Source organism: Ciconia boyciana, chromosome 15 (assembly GCF_034638445.1).
Source record: "Ciconia boyciana chromosome 15, ASM3463844v1, whole genome shotgun sequence".
Lineage (NCBI taxonomy): Eukaryota > Metazoa > Chordata > Aves > Ciconiiformes > Ciconiidae > Ciconia > Ciconia boyciana.
In genome coordinates, this window is record NC_132948.1 from 17,083,157 (window position 1) to 17,098,490 (window position 15,334).

Genomic DNA, 15,334 nt, shown 5'->3' on the forward strand with positions numbered 1-15,334 from the left:
AGGAGGCCACGAAAATGATGCGAGGGCTGGAGCACCTCTCCTACGAGGAGAGGCTGAGAGAGTTGGGGTTCTTCAGCCTGGAGAAGAGAAGGCTCCAGGGAGACCTTATTGCGGCCTTTCAATACTTAAAGGGGGCTCATAAGAAAGATAGGGAGAGACTTCTTAGCAGGGCCTGTAGTGACAGGACAAGGGGTAACGGTTTTAAACTAAATGAGAGTGGATTCAGACTAGATATAAGGAAGAAATCTTTTACAGCGAGGGTGGTGAAACACTGGCCCCGGTTGCCCAGAGAGCTAGTAGATGCCCCATGCCTGGAAACATTCAAGGTCAGGTTGGACGGGGCTCTGAGCAACCTGGTCTAGTTGAAGATGTCCCTGCTCATTGTAGGGGGGTTGGACTAGATGGCCTTTAAAGGTCCCTTCCAACCCAAACCATTCTGTGATTCTATGATTCTGTGTCCCCAGAAGGTGCCCGCAGGGACACATGGCAACCCAAAGCCTGGTGGGGCTGGGCACCCCACTGGCACTGACACAGCCCGGGGAGGGGGATGTGGTGGGGCCATCCGCCCTTTACCAAGAGGCTGGGGAGGGGACGTCTCCCCCAGAACTGCAGACAGCGTGGCCAGGTGCTCCCATCCCCTGTCCCTGGGGTGGCTCCTGGCAGCTCTGATGGGGTGCCTGCAGCTGGGCACTGGCACTCTCAGCACAGCTGTGTCTGTGAGTCACGCTATGTGCAGGGCCGCAGGGAAACTTCCATGGGGCTGTGCTGGGGATGGGGCATGTGGCATGCAGGGGCCCAGGCTGCCATGGCACATGGTGCAAGGGACAGACTGGTGCATGTGCATGCCCTGGTGGCTACACCGGCACCCCCATACTGGGGGACATGGGGTGACCAAGGAAATGGGGACAGAGCCAGGGCTGGCCAGCAAAGGGACACAGCTGGCCATGGCCCCACCACAAGCCACATGTCCCTGCAAGGGACCCGGTGCCCAGAGGCCAGCGGGTAAGGGACAAAGCCGGCACAGCCAGGGCCATGTGCTCGCCACCGGCACAGGAGCTTATACCAGGCTGATGCCCCAAGTTGCTCATCCCCTGGTCTTGGTGGTGCTGGGGGATTCAGCGGGGTCCCCAGGGGTGAGCAAGAGTTGCAGGGGGCCCTGGGCACCCCCAGCAACGCTCATGTACATGTGTGCGCATGCATGTGTGTTTCCATCCCACCCTCCTCCATACTGGTGCCACGGGGACAATGCCAGCCGGCGCAGGGGAGCGGGCGCGTTGGAAGGACACAGAGACAGGAATGCTGAGCCAGCGCTAGTTCAGTGTCGGTGTTTATTTGTGTGACACTCAGGGTGGGGGGACAGGAGCAGGGGACAGGGGGATGTAGGGAGAGACATCTGCGGTGTGGGGGGAGCCACTGCCCCCAGCAGCGGGGAAGAGGGAGGGGGCCGGCGAGGGGCCGCCGGGCACGGGGAGGTCCCGGCAGGGTTAGGAGCACTCGGATCTCTTCAGGCTCTTCTCCACATTGCCAGCCTCGTGCGTGGCCTTGCAGCTGTAGGACTCGTACTTCTTCCACTCGGAGCTGCTCAGCGTCAGGTAGCTGCTGGCCATGTACTTGTTGTCGCTCTGCCGCTGAGGCTGGCTGGTCTCGACGCCAGTGGTGAGGGCGCGGCCATCTGCCATCCAGGTCACCTGCGTGGCACCAGGGTAGAAGCCTTCCAGCAGACACACCAGGGTGGCTTTGCTGTCTTTGCTTATCTCCTCGGCGGACGGTGGGAAGAGGTGGATGGTGGGTGAGACCTTGGGCTGGCCTGCGAGGGGAGAAAGAGGAGCACGGGGTCAGGACCCTGTGCCCTGCCACAGTGCCCTGCCTGCCCTGCCTGCCTGCCCTGCCTGCCCTGCCTGCCTGACCCAGCTGGCACTGTCCAGAAACTCCCCACTTCCCCCATAGATAAGAGTTTATAATTTATAACTCTAAGGTATTTAGATTTGGGATACATCTATATATTTCATATATATTAAAAATATATAATATATAATATATTAAATATATAAATATAAATATATAGTTATATATAAATATATAAAATATATAGAATATATATATAGAATAAATCTATATAATCTATAAAATATATAGAATATATATTTTATATATGTGTATAGATATAAATATATGTGTATATGTGTGTGTAATACACATACACATATACATATATCCCATATGTACTTGTATATGCTATATGTATACTATATGTATATATATGTGCATATACATATTATATATTATAGATATATAGATATACAGCTAATATACATCATCTATATGTATATTATATATTACACACATAAAATATATAATATACTACATATATAGGATATATTGTTATGTAAATATATGTATAGTTATATATAATTTATATAATATACATACTTATGTATTTATATATTTTCATATATACACAAATATATGTTACATATATTATATATATTTTTATATATACAATATCTATAAAACAAAATATCTGGTTAGTTGCCATAAACTCATTTCTTTCCTTTTGCAAGGCAACTTTTTTAAAAATCAAAATTTCAAAACCAAACCATCCTGTTTTCTGCCCAGTTCTGCTTTCAGATACTTTCAGACTTGTCGCAGAAAAAGTACAGCTAAGAATCACCTGAAGGAAGACGGAGAAAAGATGTTTGGTCTTTCCAAGGTGGTTCTGCTGCCTTCTCAAATGTACCATGTCTCTCTCTCTATCACTATCTCTATCTCTATTGGTGGAGTCTCCAGGAGGACTCCACCATTAAAAACTTTCTGCTGAAGAAATTGGCAAACTACATTTTTCTCGATCTTACGCCGCTAGTAATTTGGTTCAGATTGGGGTTTTTGGTCAAATTCTTTTAAAAATTCAGACAAAGACAGACAAACGATGTTCCTGGCAGCATTTTCAACACAATAATCTCCATTTTTAACGCGGCTTACCTGGACAACAGGCTCTTTAAGATACCCCTGAAAACTTTTGGTTAAGATCCCAGGGACATGCCATTATAACACAAAGTTGAATGCGACTTCAGCCCACTTGCGGCCGAGGACGGGCTCCCATTTTGCAGTGCCCACATGCTCAGCCACGGGACCCCACAGAGAAGCCCCTGCTCCTCACCGGGGGTGACGACGGACTTAGTCCTCAGGACTAAGAGTTGAGGACTTAGACCTTAGACTAACGACTAATTTCTTTAACAAAGACAAAAACTGACTTTCTTAGAGACCTAAACCTGAGTTTCTGAAATAGGCTCCCTGAGACCTCAGACAAATTTCCTGGCCAAATTTTAAGATCTTTCAATTAAGAAAATACCCCCCCCAATCCTCCGTGGCACGCACCAAAGCCCTCTGAGTCCACAGAGACAGGACACAGCCTGCAACACCACGCTTAGTGCCTGTCCCTGAACCGGCAGCAGACCCCAGCCCAGCGCCACGTCCGAGAAAAAAAACCCCAAATCACTGAAAATCAACAAAACGTCACAATTTCATGGTGGGGAAGGAAAGACCGAGAAGAAGTCGGCGACTCACCTAGGACGGTCAACAGGGTCCCGGGCCCGAATACACCACACAGTGATACAGGGCTGTGCAAAAACCTCCTGCCCCATGGCAGGAGTAGTCCTGGGCCCCATGGATGTGGCAGGATGAAGGTGATGGGATGGAGGTGTCTTGATGGACACAGCAGGATGAAGGTGCTGGGATGGAGGTGTCTTGATGGACACAGCAGGATGAAGGTGATGGGATGGAGGTGTCCTGATGGACACAGCAGGATGAAGGTGATGGGATGGAGGTGTCTTGATGGACACAGCAGGATGAAGGTGATGGGATGGAGGTGTCCCGATGGACACAGCAGGATGAAGGTGATGGGATGGAGGTGTCTTGATGGACACAGCAGGATGAAGGTGCTGGGATGGAGGTGTCTTGATGGAGAGAGCAGGATGAAGGTGATGGGATGGAGGTGTCCTGATGGACACAGCAGGATGAAGGTGATGGGATGGAGGTGTCTCGATGGACACAGCAGGCTGGATGCAAGGTGCTAGCTGTGCCCCGGTGGATGTGGCAGGGCAGAAGCAGCAGGACAGCCATATGGGGATGACTGCATGTTCTTGCTGGAGGGGCCACTGGAAAATGGGTGGCCTTGGCCCTGCCATCCCACATGGACCACGTTGGCCAGGCTCTCCAGAGCCATGGCTGCATTATTGGCTGCTCCCCATTGGCTGCTCCCCATCCACTGCCACCCAGGACCACATGCCTTCTGCTCATTACAAGCCCATGTCCCTGCCTGTGGTGTGGGGACATTAATCCCAGGTGACGAAGGGCCGGTGGAAGCTTTGGATGCCCCTAAGGTGCGACAGGCAGCACCTTGCCTCGACCTCCGCTGCTGCCATGCAGGTGGCTGTGGGTTGCCCTGGGGGACACCGGCCACCATCCTGCCACCCCTCGGGCCACACCGTGGCTGCGGCTGGGGTGAAGAGGGACCACTGGCCATCGGACAGTATGTGTGTGCGCAAACCTCATGAATAAACCATCCATCTGTCCTTCCCACTGCCCAGAAACACCAGCGCTGGTGTAGGTGCCGTGGTTTCACAGGGGACACCACCTCCCGGCGCCTGTGCCACCCTGCAGCCTGGCTCTGCTCTCTGGGGCAAAACCGGACCCCAGCACAGCCCACATCCTTACCTGGGCAGGATTTTTGGTGCCTGGCGGGCAGGTGAGCCTCCTTGCAGCAGCTGCGTGAGGGTGCCCTGTGCTGGGGCAGCCTGCGGCAGACGAGTGGTGCAGCCCTGTCTGCTGTCGCGCTGCGCTCACTGCTGTGCCAGAGCTCAGCCCTGTTCTTGGGGCTGGGCATGGGGCGCTGGACCATCCCAATGGTAAATAAGCACTTCCTTCTGTCACACCCGGCATCTCGGTGCTGGCAAAGGCACTGGTGCGGGGTTGGCTCTGATGTAGGGGAGTTCAGAGCCCCGCTGAGCCAACGAAGCCTGCCAGAGGATCACGCCCCAGGATGCTTGCTGAAGGCACCTGTCACTGCATCAGTGGGCGATGACTGAATTCACGGGGGTTTTTATTTCTGCCCTGACAGAGCTCAGCACAGGTCTCAGTGCTTAATGCCCTGCCTGGGTCGGGGGGTGCAGACGGAGGGGAGGGCTAGGGGCATTGGCCAGCACTGGGCGCTGCAGCGGAGGAGCTCTGGCTGGCTGCTTTCTCCAACTTAATTTAGCTACCGCCTTTGGTGCAGGAGATCAAGCCAGTGCCCACGGACCAAACTCGGGGCTGGTGCAGCCCCAGCACTTGAGATGGCTCTTGCTCCACTCCCCAGGGTGCAACAGAATTTGGGGCAAGAGCCTGGGGAGGGAAGGCAACAGCCAGCTGGGGACAGCCAAGGACCAGCTGCGGACCATTGCAGGGGAAAATGCACCAACCCACCGAGCTCAAGACGTGGGAGTGAGCAGTTAAGCTCTCAGGCGATTGGGGCCAGGTTTTGCGGGGTCACGATCGTATTTGACGAAAGAGGAAGGACTGGGAGATGTGGATGCAGGGCCAGCGCTAGCTCAGGGTTTATTTGGATGATGCCCAGGATGAGGGGTGGGGCAGGGGAGATGGGAGGTATTCAGGCATGGGGAGAAGGAAGGGCCCACAGAGATGGCAGAGACTCGCACAGAAGGAGGGGACAGGGATGGGGGAGGTGGTGAAGCACTGTGCCGGGGGATGTGATGTTCCAGGGCCAGGGTTGTCCGTTTCCCAGTGGGGTTAGGAGCACTCAGATCTATTCAGAACCTTCTCCATGGTGCCAGTCTCATGCATGACCTTGCAGGCGTAGGTCTCATGGCTCTTCCAGTCGGCAGCACTCAGCGTCAGGTAGCTGCTGGCCATGTACTGCTTGTTGGTCTGCTGCTGGGGCTGGCTGGTCTCGATGCCAGTGGTGAGGGCATGGCCGTCAGCTGTCCAAGCCACCTGCACAGTGCCGGGGTAGAAGTCCCCCAGCAGACACACCAGGGTGGCTTTGCTCTGCGCTGAGAGCTCGTCGGAGGATGGTGGGAAGAGGTAGACAGTGGGGGAGACCTTGGGCTGGCCCGCGAGGGGGAGAGAGCGGCACGGGGAAGCGGATGTGGAAAGAGGAAGGTCTTTAAAGTGTGGACACAGCTGTACCCGTGGGGTTTGGTCCTGGCTGGAGTCTTCCAGTGCAGCTCCCACCACCAGCAAAGGAGCTAATAGCTCAAGACCTCTGTGGTCAGCTTATTTTTTAATATTCTACCTAGCAATCTAAAAAGGCTGCCCTGGAGGTAAGAGGCCCCAGCTCTCTGGAGGACACCCAGCGTGCGTGTCTGCAGGATTCCCCATCACCAGCATCCCATCCCTTGGCCCTGTGCCACGTGCGTGTGCAGCTGTAGTCAGGGCTCAGCTACTTTTTGTAGTCTGTAGCCCAGCTGTAGTCAGGGCTCGCTACTTTTTGGAGGCTGAAGAGGCAGCCATCCTCCTGAGTGCCACTGAGACATGAAGATGCAACCTCGTCCTCAGCCAGCAAGCCCAACCCGTCTGCTCAGACTTGAAGCCCTTCCATTTCAGCCCCCTATATATTTCCTCATCATACCAATAGAGCACACCCGGGAGCTTCTCCTTAGGAGAAAGAGAAATGTTAAGAAATTTCTGTTTCATAAACAGGTTGTATAATCTGGTTGTCTGGCAAATATATAGATATATTTTTACCCAGTAACTCCTGCACTCAGATAAGCTGAACAAGACCCATGGGATCCGTAGAGAGTTTGCAGATTTGAAAGGACCGAAAATGTTTTGAAAGCAGCAACGCCCAATTAGCCCATAAAACCTTGTTTCCTCCTGTCAAGGAAACGTACATGAATATGTTTCAGTGCAGTTAGACTGACAGAGGACACACTACTAGAACCAAATGGAGAAGCTGAAGAAAGAAAAAAAAACCCACCTCAAACCCCAGGAAGAGCCCATACAGCCCCTGGCATGGGGAAGAGCCTGTGTGAGCATCAGAGCAACTTACTGAGGATGGTCAGCTGGGTCCCACTGCCAAAGAAATAAATGCACATTGCTGTGCAGAAGGAGCCCAAGCAGCTGCTCATGCCCAGCCAGTGGTGCCGGTGCCTTGTGAGCATGGCGGGGAGGCAGCCGGGCTCCCAGCCACTGATGCAGCTTGTGTGGTGCCGCTTGCTGGGTATGACGGAGCAGGGATGCTATTTGTGCATACTCTCCCTTACCCATCTTTCCCAAGGGATATCTAGCAGCTGTGCCACGGCTGGCCAAGGTCTTGGCTGAAAGCACATGTCAATCCCCTCCCCAAACACCCCCAGTATAAAATACTCGCTGGCTCACAAGTTTTAGTGAAGCTCCTCCCCCCCCCCCCCCCCCCAGTTTGGGCCAGTCTGCCTTTGGTGGCCTTACGATGAGTCCCAGCCTCTCTCTGGGGAGGGAGTGGCAGCTTGCCAGGTCCAGCTTCACCCTGTTTGAGCACTGCAGCACTCCTCTGCAGCACTCCTCCCCGGGCTGCGCCGAGTGGAGGTGCCAGAGATGCGCTGAGCACAGGCAGCCCTGAGTGGGAGGCACGGCCTGGGCTATGGGCCAGCCAGGGGCCAGGGGGTGCGAGGAGCATGGAGTAAAGGGCAAGTGAAAGCAGCAGGTCCCAGTGCATGCGTGTGCCAAGGGGGAACATGCATTACTGCCAGGGTGAGCGCAATGGAGGGCAGGCAGCCCGTGTGCTGCCAGTCCTGCCCCGAGCACCTTCCTGCCTTCAGGAGCTGAGCTGGATGGTGCTGGAGCAGCCTTCAGTGCCAAGAAGAGCACTTAAACCCATCTCACCTGGTTCTGCCGCGATGGTGGCTGCTTCCCAAGGCACTGAGGGTGGAGAATGGTGCTGCTCCACCAGCTAAGCCACCTCTGGGGCAGCAATGAGGAGCAGCACGGACAGAAGAGCATGGCAGACATATTTTCCTTGCACAGGAGACAGGGAGACTGCAGAGACGTGAGGGTTTGCTCCAAGCACCCTGCCAGTGGTATCCCCTACCCACCCAGGAACTCAGCTTCCCGGAGAGCTGCCCCTGCCCATTCTGCATCCCCAAGGCTGCTGCTCCTGGTAGCGCCCTATTAGCCCCTGCCTTCACAGCCCCTTGGAGCAGCAGCCCTCAGGTGAGGGCTCCCGGGAGCATCTGCCAAGGGCCAGGGCACGCAAAGGGGGTTGGAGAGGAGGCATCAGAGGCTGTTGGCAGAGGGGAAGAGCTGGGACTAGCAGAGAAAAGCATGTAAGGGATGCGGGTGCCTACATACAGCTGCAATAGCCAAGGCAGGGGTGAGCCAGGATGGGTTTCAGCTAAGACTGATTAACTTCAAATTCCCCAGGGAAGGCTTGGCTGCTGCTTTGTAAAGTGTTTTCCCAGCGTGGTGCCACTCTCACAGGGCACAAGGTGCTCGGCTCGGAGCAAACAAGCTCTTGGAGTGCTGAATTTCAATAGCATCAACTTAAATTGAACTCAGAAATATGCAAATGCTGTGGTTTGTGCAAGTGGTTCTAGAAAGAGGCAGAGTCAGTGAACCTCCTGAATCACTAGAAAATAAATGGTGCTTCAAAGATTTTGTGGTTCGAGGCACTTTCGGTTTCAGAGGTTTGGTTTGCCCTCTGGGTAGGCTTATGCATTGGTGCAAAGGCTGAAACTAGCCAAAAAAAATCACTGAAATTTTCTGTGCAAAGCATTTAGCTGAAGCCAATGTCATCTATTGTGGATGACCAATTTCTGAGCATTTCTCAGACTTTGATAGGGTTTCGGTTCCATTTTAGGGGATGACAGTAAAGGGGGACAACATTCAGCTCAAAAGTCAATCTCTTCTTCTTGGAGAGAGGCATGGAGGAGGACTGATGCTGTGCTGGACGTACCAGGGGTGTTGGCCCTTCAGCACCTGCCTGGCAGGTGGCCTCGGCGGGAGCAGGGGCAGGTGAGGGGGTGCTGGTCCCGGGGGGGGCACTGGGGAGGCTACGTATGACTGCTGTGTCCCAGCTGCCAGGGCTGAGCAGCGGAGACTGCACCAGGCACTCTCCGCTGCTGCCACATGACTCACCCAATCATGCCTGGAAGCAAATGAGAAGGGAAAAGGTAGGATGTGCAGAACAGCCTTGCAGCGTAAACCATCTTGAAACTGACCTGGCATGGCTTGTGCGAACGTCTGCTCGCAGAAGCCACTTCCTTTGTGGGCTAAAATCAGCACTGGCTAGGGGGAGCAGGTGCCCAGCGCCTGGAGGCTCCTGGTGCAGCTGGGCTGGGAGGAGGGCAGGGAGGCATGTCGCAGGGCCCTGGGTGCCAGCTGGGGAGCACAGGGGACCTTGACCTGCAGTGTGGGGCACGGACAGGGCAGCTGGGGGTCTTCCCCTCCCCAAATGAGAGGCACAGGGGATGGGAACAGACCTGGGGCTCTAAGGGATGGCCGAGCTGGGACACTAGGCACAGCCACCTGCAGCGCAGGGCAGCAAAGGCAGGGCCATGGTGGGGACCTGCCCCACCATCAAACGGGGACAGCAGAGACTCCTAAGTGGCCCCTGCGATGGCGGGAGGTTTTTGTATCACTTCCCCATTGCTCTGTGTCACTGTGGCAGCAGTACTGCTGCTGTCGTAGCTACCACAGTAATAGACAGCCTCGTCCGAGGCTTGGACCCCACTGATGGTTAATGTGGCTGTGGAGCCAGATGTGGATCCGGAGAATCGCGAAGGGATGCCCGAGGGTCTGTTGGTGTTATCGTAGATCACAGTGACAGGGCCACTGCCAGGGACCTTCTGCTGGTACCAGCCATAGTAGCTGCTGCTAGCCCCGGAGCAGGTGATCGTGACGGTTTGTCCTGGGTTCGCTGACACCGAGGGCGGCTGAGTCAGCGCTGCCTGGACCAGGGAACCTGGAGAGGGAGAGGAGAGAGGGGAGAAGATGGGGGTCAGCCAGTGCCCCAGGAGCACAGCCCTCCCCAGGCAGCGGGACGGGGATGGGACCCCTGTGCCCAAAGGCCCCGGTCGGGCGCAGCGAGTCTGGCCAGGGCACCTGAGCCGTGGGCGAGCACCGCGAGGAGGAGAGGGGCCCAGGCCATGGCGCGATCCCACCAGCTCTGTGTCCCCACGCCGATGGGGCTCTTTTGCGGACCCCGACTCCTTTTTAAGCCCCCGCCTGTGTGGGGCACGGCCCCTCCATGCAAATCTGACCCCGCGCTCAGGGCCGGATCCCGCCCGCACCTCTCTCCGCACCTCCCTCCCCGCTCCACGCCCAGCCCTTCCACCCCAGATGCAGCGGGGCTCGTCCCCGGGCACAGAGCGGAGACACAGAGACGTGTCCCAGCTCAGAGCCTGAAACCCGCCAGCACGGACCCCCTGTCCCCAGCCCAGGCCGAGCGGCTGCAGGGCCAAAGGGTGCGGGAGAGCCGGGCTGCTGGGGTGGGGGGGGTATGCAGCGCCTACAGCTCCCAGGGCTGGGTCTTAGTCGACTCCAAGCCCCAGCACCCCCCCACCCCACTTTCGGCATCTTCCCCGCCTATGGGTGTCCCAGGCCCCTAAGGTAGCTTCTTGCTGTGCTGCTTTTCTGCCCTGGCTCTTCCCCTGCCAGCCCAGGCCCATCGCTCAAGACCTCTGCTCTTCCCAGGTCTCCACTCCCCAGCACAACGGGAGCTGCCCGGAACCATTCCTTGGGGCTCCAGCAATGCCTCCCCATGAGCCGATCAAGAGCCCAACGGGCCAGCGCTCGGCAAACTCTGCCAGAGCCGGGGCGGCCCAGGGGCTCTGCTCGCGGCCGTCGGGGCAGGCCGGGGCCGGTCCTGCTCCAACCCAGGCCACCTTTGGCAGCCTCGTGCCCAGCCCAAGAGCTGCTGTGCCCACGGGAAATGCCCCCACCCCCACGACCCCTCCCTATCCCCAACGCTGCCCTCCCCAGGGTGCCCGGGGCACAGAGACCGACGACGGGCGCAGGCGGGGCAGGGCTGCAGGGGGGCTGTCTCCCTGTGGGCAGCTCGGAGGGGACCTGCTGGAGCAGAGCACGTGCCCCACGGCAGGAGCCGCCTCGCAGGCGCATGTGCTGCTGCACCACCGCATCCAAGCAGCAGCAGCAGGCGGCACATGAGGGGTCCTGGGGCAACAGCGGGTTTGTGTCTCGCTTCCCCAGTGCTGGGAGTCACCGTGACCCTGAGCAGCACTGGTGTCCCAGCTGGCACAGAAAGAGACAACCTCTGCCTCAGCTTGGACCCCAGGGATGGGAAATGTGGCCATGGAGAGTGGCACGTTCCCAAGTGCTGTACATCCCCTCCCCAAATGACAGGGGCAGGCGCAGACCTGGTGCTCTACGGGGCAGCCGAGCCACGACACCAGGCACAGCCACCTGCAGCGCAGGGCAGCAAGGGCAGGGCCACGGTGGGGACCTGCCCCACCATCAAACGGGGACAGCAGACCCCCCAAACTGGCCCCTGTGGTGGCGGGAGGTTTATGTACCACTTCCCCATTGCTTTGTGTCACTGTGACACCAGTATAGCTGCTGCTTTCGTAGTTACCACAGTAATAGACAGCCTCGTCCTCGGCTTGGACCCCACTGATGGTTAATGTGGCTGTGGAGCCAGACGTGGATCCGGAGAATCGTGAAGGGATGCCCGAGGGTCTGTTGGTATTAGCATAGATCACAGTGACAGGGCCACTGCCAGGGACCTTCTGCTGGTACCAGCTAACGCCATAGCTGCTGCTAAGCCCGGAGCAGGTGATCGTGACGGTTTGTCCCAGGTTCGCTGACACCGAGGGCGGCTGAGTCACTGCTGCCTGGACCAGGGAACCTGGAGAGGGAGAGGAGAGAGGGGAGAAGATGGGGATCAGCCAGTGTCCCAGGAGCACAGCCCTCCCCGGGCAGTGGGACGGGGATGGGACCCCTGTGCCCAAAGGCCCCGGTCGGGCGCAGCGAGTCTGGCCAGGGCACCTGAGCCGTGGGTGAGCACCGCGAGGAGGAGAGGGGCCCAGGCCGTGGCATGATCCCACCAGCTCTATGTTCCCACAGTGATGAGGCTGTGTCGTGCACCCCGACTCCCTTTTAAGCCCCTGCCCGCATGTGGCACAGCCCCTCCACACAAACCTGACCCTGTGCTCAGTGCCGGATCTTGCCTGCACTGCCCAGAACACAGTGGGGCCAAGGCAGCACCAGCTGCAGACAGCTCTGTGCACATGGCACCGGGCAGCAGCAACGCCCTTCTGCCCCCCAGCCCCAGACGTCGAGACAGATCCCCCCATTCCTGTCCTCCTTCCCTCGAGTCCTGCTGCAGCCTTTCCCGCTGCCCAGCCCTTCTCCTGCCTGGCCGTGACCTTGGGTGACCAGAGGAGCCGGTGCCCAGCCCCATGCCTTCAAGCACTGCCCACAGCCCAGCGCCCTCCGGATGGGCTCAGGCCTCTCACGGGCAATCCCCAGGGCATGTCATGGTGCTTGTGGGGCAGCCCCAGTGGGCAGGGTCCTGGGCATGGAGCTGCGAGCTCCCCTGGCCTGCAGCCCTTGGTAGACTGTCAGCTGCCTGGCCTTCCCACCAGCAGGGCTTTGCTCCCCCTCATCCCAGGGTTTGAAGGTGAAGCTTCATCCCGGCCCCTTGGCTGGCAGCACGGTCCTGCCTATCCGTGATGGGGCCGAGGTTTCAGCAGGCTGAACTCCCGCACGGTGATGCCCAGGAGCAGGGCAGAGACCTTGCCACTGGCAGGTCCTGCCCGAGCGCGGCCAGGGCCCCTGCTGCAGCCCAGGCCAGCGGGCTCCCCTAGCCTGCACTCAGCTGCGCCGGCCACCCCGCACCCATGGCACCAGCTGCGGCTCCTCAGCCCGCACCTGCCCCTGCCCAGGCCTTGAATGTGTCCACAGCACAAGGGCCTCTGCCAGAGCCCAGCGGTGCCACGCTCCTTCCCTGCTGCATGGCTTTTTCTGTGCCGGTGCTCAGGCAGAGCCGTGCCAGCTGAACACCTCCAGGCTGGGGAGAAGACTGCCAGCAGCCACAGCGCCTCAGGGCAGCTCCAAGGGAAGGCGAAAGGGTGCTGGGGAGCAGGTGCCAGTGATGAGGGGGATCCTGGTGCAGGGAGGGACAGGGGCAGAACCAGGGCTGCTGGCAGTCATCCCCTCCCCAAATGACAGGGGACAGACATAGACCTGGGGCTCTAAGGGAGGGCCGAGCTGGGACACCAGGCACAGCCACCTGCAGCGCAGGGCAGCAAGGGCAGGGCCATGGTGGGGACCTGCCCCACCATCAAACGGGGACAGCAGAGACTCCTAAGTGGCCCCTGCGGTGGCGGGAGGTTTTTGTATCACTTCCCCATTGCTCTGTGTCACCATTATAGCTGCTGTCATCACCACCACAGTAATAGACAGCCTCGTCCTTGGCTTGGACCCCACTGATGGTTAACGTGCCCGTGGTGCCAGACGCAGAACCGGAGAATCGTGAAGGGATGCCCGAGGGTCTCTTGTTGCTGCTATAGATCACAGTGACAGGGGCACTGCCAGGTACCTTCTGCTGGTACCAGCCAACAGCATTGCTGCTGCTGCTGTAAAGCCCGGAGCAGGTGATCGTGACGGTTTGTCCCAGGTTCGCTGACACCGAGGGCGGCTGAGTCAGCGCTGCCTGGACCAGGGAACCTGGAGAGGGAGAGGAGAGAGGGGAGAAGATGGGGGTCAGCCAGTGCCCCAGGAGCACAGCCCTCCCCTGAGGGGCGATGGTGGGACAGCTGAGACTCCTAACTGGAGTGGGAGGTGGGAAAAAACCCCCCCTGCGGTGGGAGGTTTCTGTATCACTTCCCCATTGCTCTTTGTCACCATGGGATCATAACCGCTGCTGTCCCAGCCACCACAGTAATAGACAGCCTTGTCCTCGGCTTGGACCCCACTGATGGTTAACGTGCCCGTGGAGCCGGAGAAGGACCCGGAGAATCGCGAAGGGATGTCCGAGGGTCTATTGGTGTTGCGATAGATCACAGTGACAGGGGCACTGCCAGCTGTCTTCTGCTGGTACCAGCCATAAGCACTGTTGGTACTCCTGGAATACCTGGTTTGCCTCAGGGTCATGTACAGTGGGGGCAGCTGAGCCAGACCCATGTGAGATCAAGGGGCTGAGGCAGAAGCTCTCCCTGCCCAGCCGCAGTGCCTGAGGGTCCCCCAGGCTGGCAAATGGCCACGCACCCAGCACTGTGAACCCAGGGCGGCTGCAATGCCGCAGCGCCCTGGGCACAACTCAGCCTGGGGGAGCAGAAATGCGGCAAAGCTTTACCAAGGCAGCTCCGCAGGCTCCAGCTCCTAACATTGTCCCAGGCTTCTCTGCCCCTCATGCAGATATTGGGCAGCAGGGATGAGCCCAGCCAGGGCCTCCCCAACACTGGGGACATAGTCACAGCCCTGAGACACAGGACACGTGGGGAAGGGCACCAGGAGGGAAAAGGGAAAACCCCAAAGCTGGCAAAAGGGCCCTGCCTGGCTGAGAGGAAGGAGGAGATAAAACCAACCTCTTTGACACTCAAGGTCTCACTTGCCTGTGGCTCGGTGTCACCATGAGATCAGCACTGCTGCTGTCTTCGCTACCACAGTAATAGACAGCCTCGTCCTCGGCTTGGACCCCACTGATGGTTAATGTGCTCGTGGAGCCAGACTTGGATCCGGAGAATCGTGAAGGGATGTCCGAGGGCCTCTTGCTGTTCTGGTAGATCACAGTGACAGGGGCACTGCCAGGGACCTTCTGCTGGTACCAGCCAACACCATCGCTGCTGCTGCTGCTACCCCCAGAGCAGGTGATCTGGACGGTTTGTCCTGGGTTCGCTGACACCGAGGGCGGCTGAATCACCACAGCCTGGACCAGGGAACCTGGGGAGGGAGAGGAGAGAGGGGAGAAGATGGGGATCAGCCAGTGCCCCAGGAGCACAGCCCTCCCCAGGCAGCCGGATGGGGACACAGCCCCTGTTCCATAAGGTCCCGATGCCACACAGGGACCCAGAGCAACAACCATAGAGCCCAAGACCAGACCCTGGGACCCTGTGAGGAGAGCCGGCAGAAGAAGGGATAGGGAGTGCCAGAGTTGGGGAAGGGCCCTGGTCGGGGTATGGGCACATTATGGAGAGCAGAGCCTTGCCCAGGCCAGAGCATCCCAGCACAGAGGCAACTCCAGCAGCAAGAGGAGGATGGGGCTACCTGGAGAAGAGGCAGTGGGGCCGGGGACAAGGCAATGCCATACCTTCTGCAGGGACAGGCACGAAGCGCCCCTGGCCTCAGAGTGACCTCGCGCACAGAATGGTACAGCAGGAGAACATTTACAGCCACGTCCTTG

The 15,334-nt window shown here is 58.0% G+C and overlaps 1 protein-coding gene and 1 gene segment (V, D, J or C); both read right to left on the minus strand.

Moving 5' to 3' along the window:
* Window positions 1-1,314: 1,314 nt before the first annotated feature.
* On the minus strand, window positions 1,315-10,141 carry LOC140659851 (immunoglobulin lambda-1 light chain-like). The gene is made up of 4 exons (XM_072879991.1): window positions 10,075-10,141; window positions 9,640-9,934; window positions 3,565-3,602; window positions 1,315-1,807 (listed from the first exon to the last, which is right to left on the minus strand). Exons 1-4 carry the CDS (start codon window positions 10,118-10,120, stop codon window positions 1,485-1,487), a joined length of 702 nt encoding a protein of 233 aa, XP_072736092.1. The 5' UTR covers window positions 10,121-10,141; the 3' UTR covers window positions 1,315-1,484.
* LOC140659759 (Ig lambda chain C region-like) lies at window positions 5,785-7,157 on the minus strand. The segment is given in 2 exon segments: window positions 5,785-6,107; window positions 7,046-7,157. Coding segments are annotated over 2 exon segments (435 nt in total).
* Window positions 10,142-15,334: the final 5,193 nt, after the last annotated feature.